We start from the raw sequence: 1836 nt of genomic DNA on the forward strand, positions 1-1836 counted from the left end.
AAAATGACATTGCCGAGCTCAAACGTGCTGTGCCGGAGTCTGGAAGGACTACATTGGCGGTGATGACTACAGTGCTTCGAGCCATATCCATCATCTTTGCCGACGTTCACACTTGGCTTGACCCTAGAGTGTTGCAGCTTGCTTGCAGGTGAACCTTGAGCTTTCTCGATGCCCTGTGATCTCTGCTCGTAGATTTCCGAGGGATGAACGGTGGCGAAGACGGATGTTGTCTATCCGTTGACTGTGAGCAAGGAATAGAGCACCCACACGTACATTGTCGCTAATGGACATTTTAGTCTGCAACATGAAACTAAAGTTTGACGGTTAGGTAGTCTTGGGCGCATAACGCGAAATGGTATAGCATTACGTTTTCAGTTCTTCTCACTAAAAGATGACGACTCAAAACATGCCAATGTACACGCGCTCTGGAGTTCCAACGTCGTACGACTTGCCCGTGTAGGTCAACAAGCCTGTGGCAGCATTAATCGCAAACGTGTGCATGGTGTCTGAATCTTGATTAGCCACAACCATCCAGTCTCCATAGACAACGAAGCTCTTGGGAGTTTTACCGCGACTGCTTTCCCAGCCCAGCGATGTCAACGAGCCATCCGACTCGTCGACCGCAAACATCGCGATTGAGTTGTGGCCGCGGTTGGACGCGTACAGGAACTTGCCGTTGCTGGACAAATGCACGTCGGCAGCAGTGCTGGTGTTCTTAAAGTCAGCCGGTAGCGTCGTAATGTTTTGCACCGCCGTGCTTTCCAGTAGAGCAGCCTTCGTGTTGATCTTGTACACGCCCACAGTGTTGGAGATCTCGTCCACCACGTACACAATCTTACCGTCCGGGTGGAGCGCCATGTGACGCGGTCCCGACCCAGGCGGACGGTTCACGGTCTTCAAGCTCTTGAGCGTCTGCTTCTTCTCGTCCAGCTTGTACTGCAGCAGCTCATCGCTGCCGAGGTTGGCCGCGACCACGTGGTTCGAGTTGGGCAGCCACGTCGTGCTGTGGATGTGGCCCGTGGCCTGTTGGTCCATGACGACTTTGCTGCCAGTTGGGAACTCCTGGTGGAACGTTTCGTTGCACAGGGACCCGTCGGCGTTCAATGAGAACATGGAGAGACTGCCGTCGTAGTTGGACACAACGAGGAAATCTTCGCTGGGGTTCAATGAGATGTGAGTCGGGTTTCCACCGTGCGACTCAAACGTGTTGAGTAGTGCCAGTGTGCCATTGGATCGCAGGGTTAATGCAGACACATATCCGGTCTGCGTTCCTGGGTGTGTCTTGGACTCGTCGGTAACCGCGTTGACAGCGTAGAGCACAGGTTTGCCCCCGGAGAACTTCTTAGTGGAACCCTGGACGAAGACAGGATTGACGCCAACCGGTGTGATCCCGAACGGATTCAACGATCCATCACTCGTGTCGAACTTGTACGTGTAGACACCCTTGCCGGTCCCAACCATCCAGCCTTCGTCGCGCGTGTGTGTAGCCGCGAAAAGTATTGGCTGCGCTGAGCTTAGGCCAACCACTTCAGCCAGACCAGTAGCGGCGAGGGCTGCCAAGCCCAGCAGAATCCTTGGAACATGCATCAAAGGCGTTAGGGATTGGAGGCTCGGGTGCTTCGGCTTGAGACAGTGAAAAGAAGAGTGGCGAGTCTGGTCTTAAAAAGGCGTACAGAACCAACGACAGGTTTTGTCCGCTTTATTGTCACAAAGTGGCCTTCGGTTGTGCAGGTAAACAACAAAACGTTGCTGGGACTCGGTTACTAGTGACCAACCTTCTACGTGATGGCAAAAATATGCTGTGCATACCTGCAATTGTTAACAGTTCGACGTTGT

General features: G+C 53.2%; 1 protein-coding gene across 1 annotated transcript; it reads right to left on the minus strand.

Moving 5' to 3' along the window:
• Positions 1 to 399: 399 nt before the first annotated feature.
• Positions 400 to 1461, minus strand: IUM83_15052 (uncharacterized protein; the record flags this gene model as incomplete). The annotated part of the gene is made up of 1 exon (XM_067939838.1): positions 400 to 1461. One exon carries the CDS (start codon positions 1459 to 1461, stop codon positions 400 to 402), a length of 1062 nt encoding a protein of 353 aa, XP_067791278.1.
• Between the last annotated feature and the right edge of the window lie 375 nt (positions 1462 to 1836).

Source organism: Phytophthora cinnamomi, assembly GCF_018691715.1.
Source record: "Phytophthora cinnamomi strain GKB4 chromosome Unknown Contig40, whole genome shotgun sequence".
Classification (NCBI taxonomy): Eukaryota; Oomycota; class Peronosporomycetes; order Peronosporales; family Peronosporaceae; genus Phytophthora; species Phytophthora cinnamomi.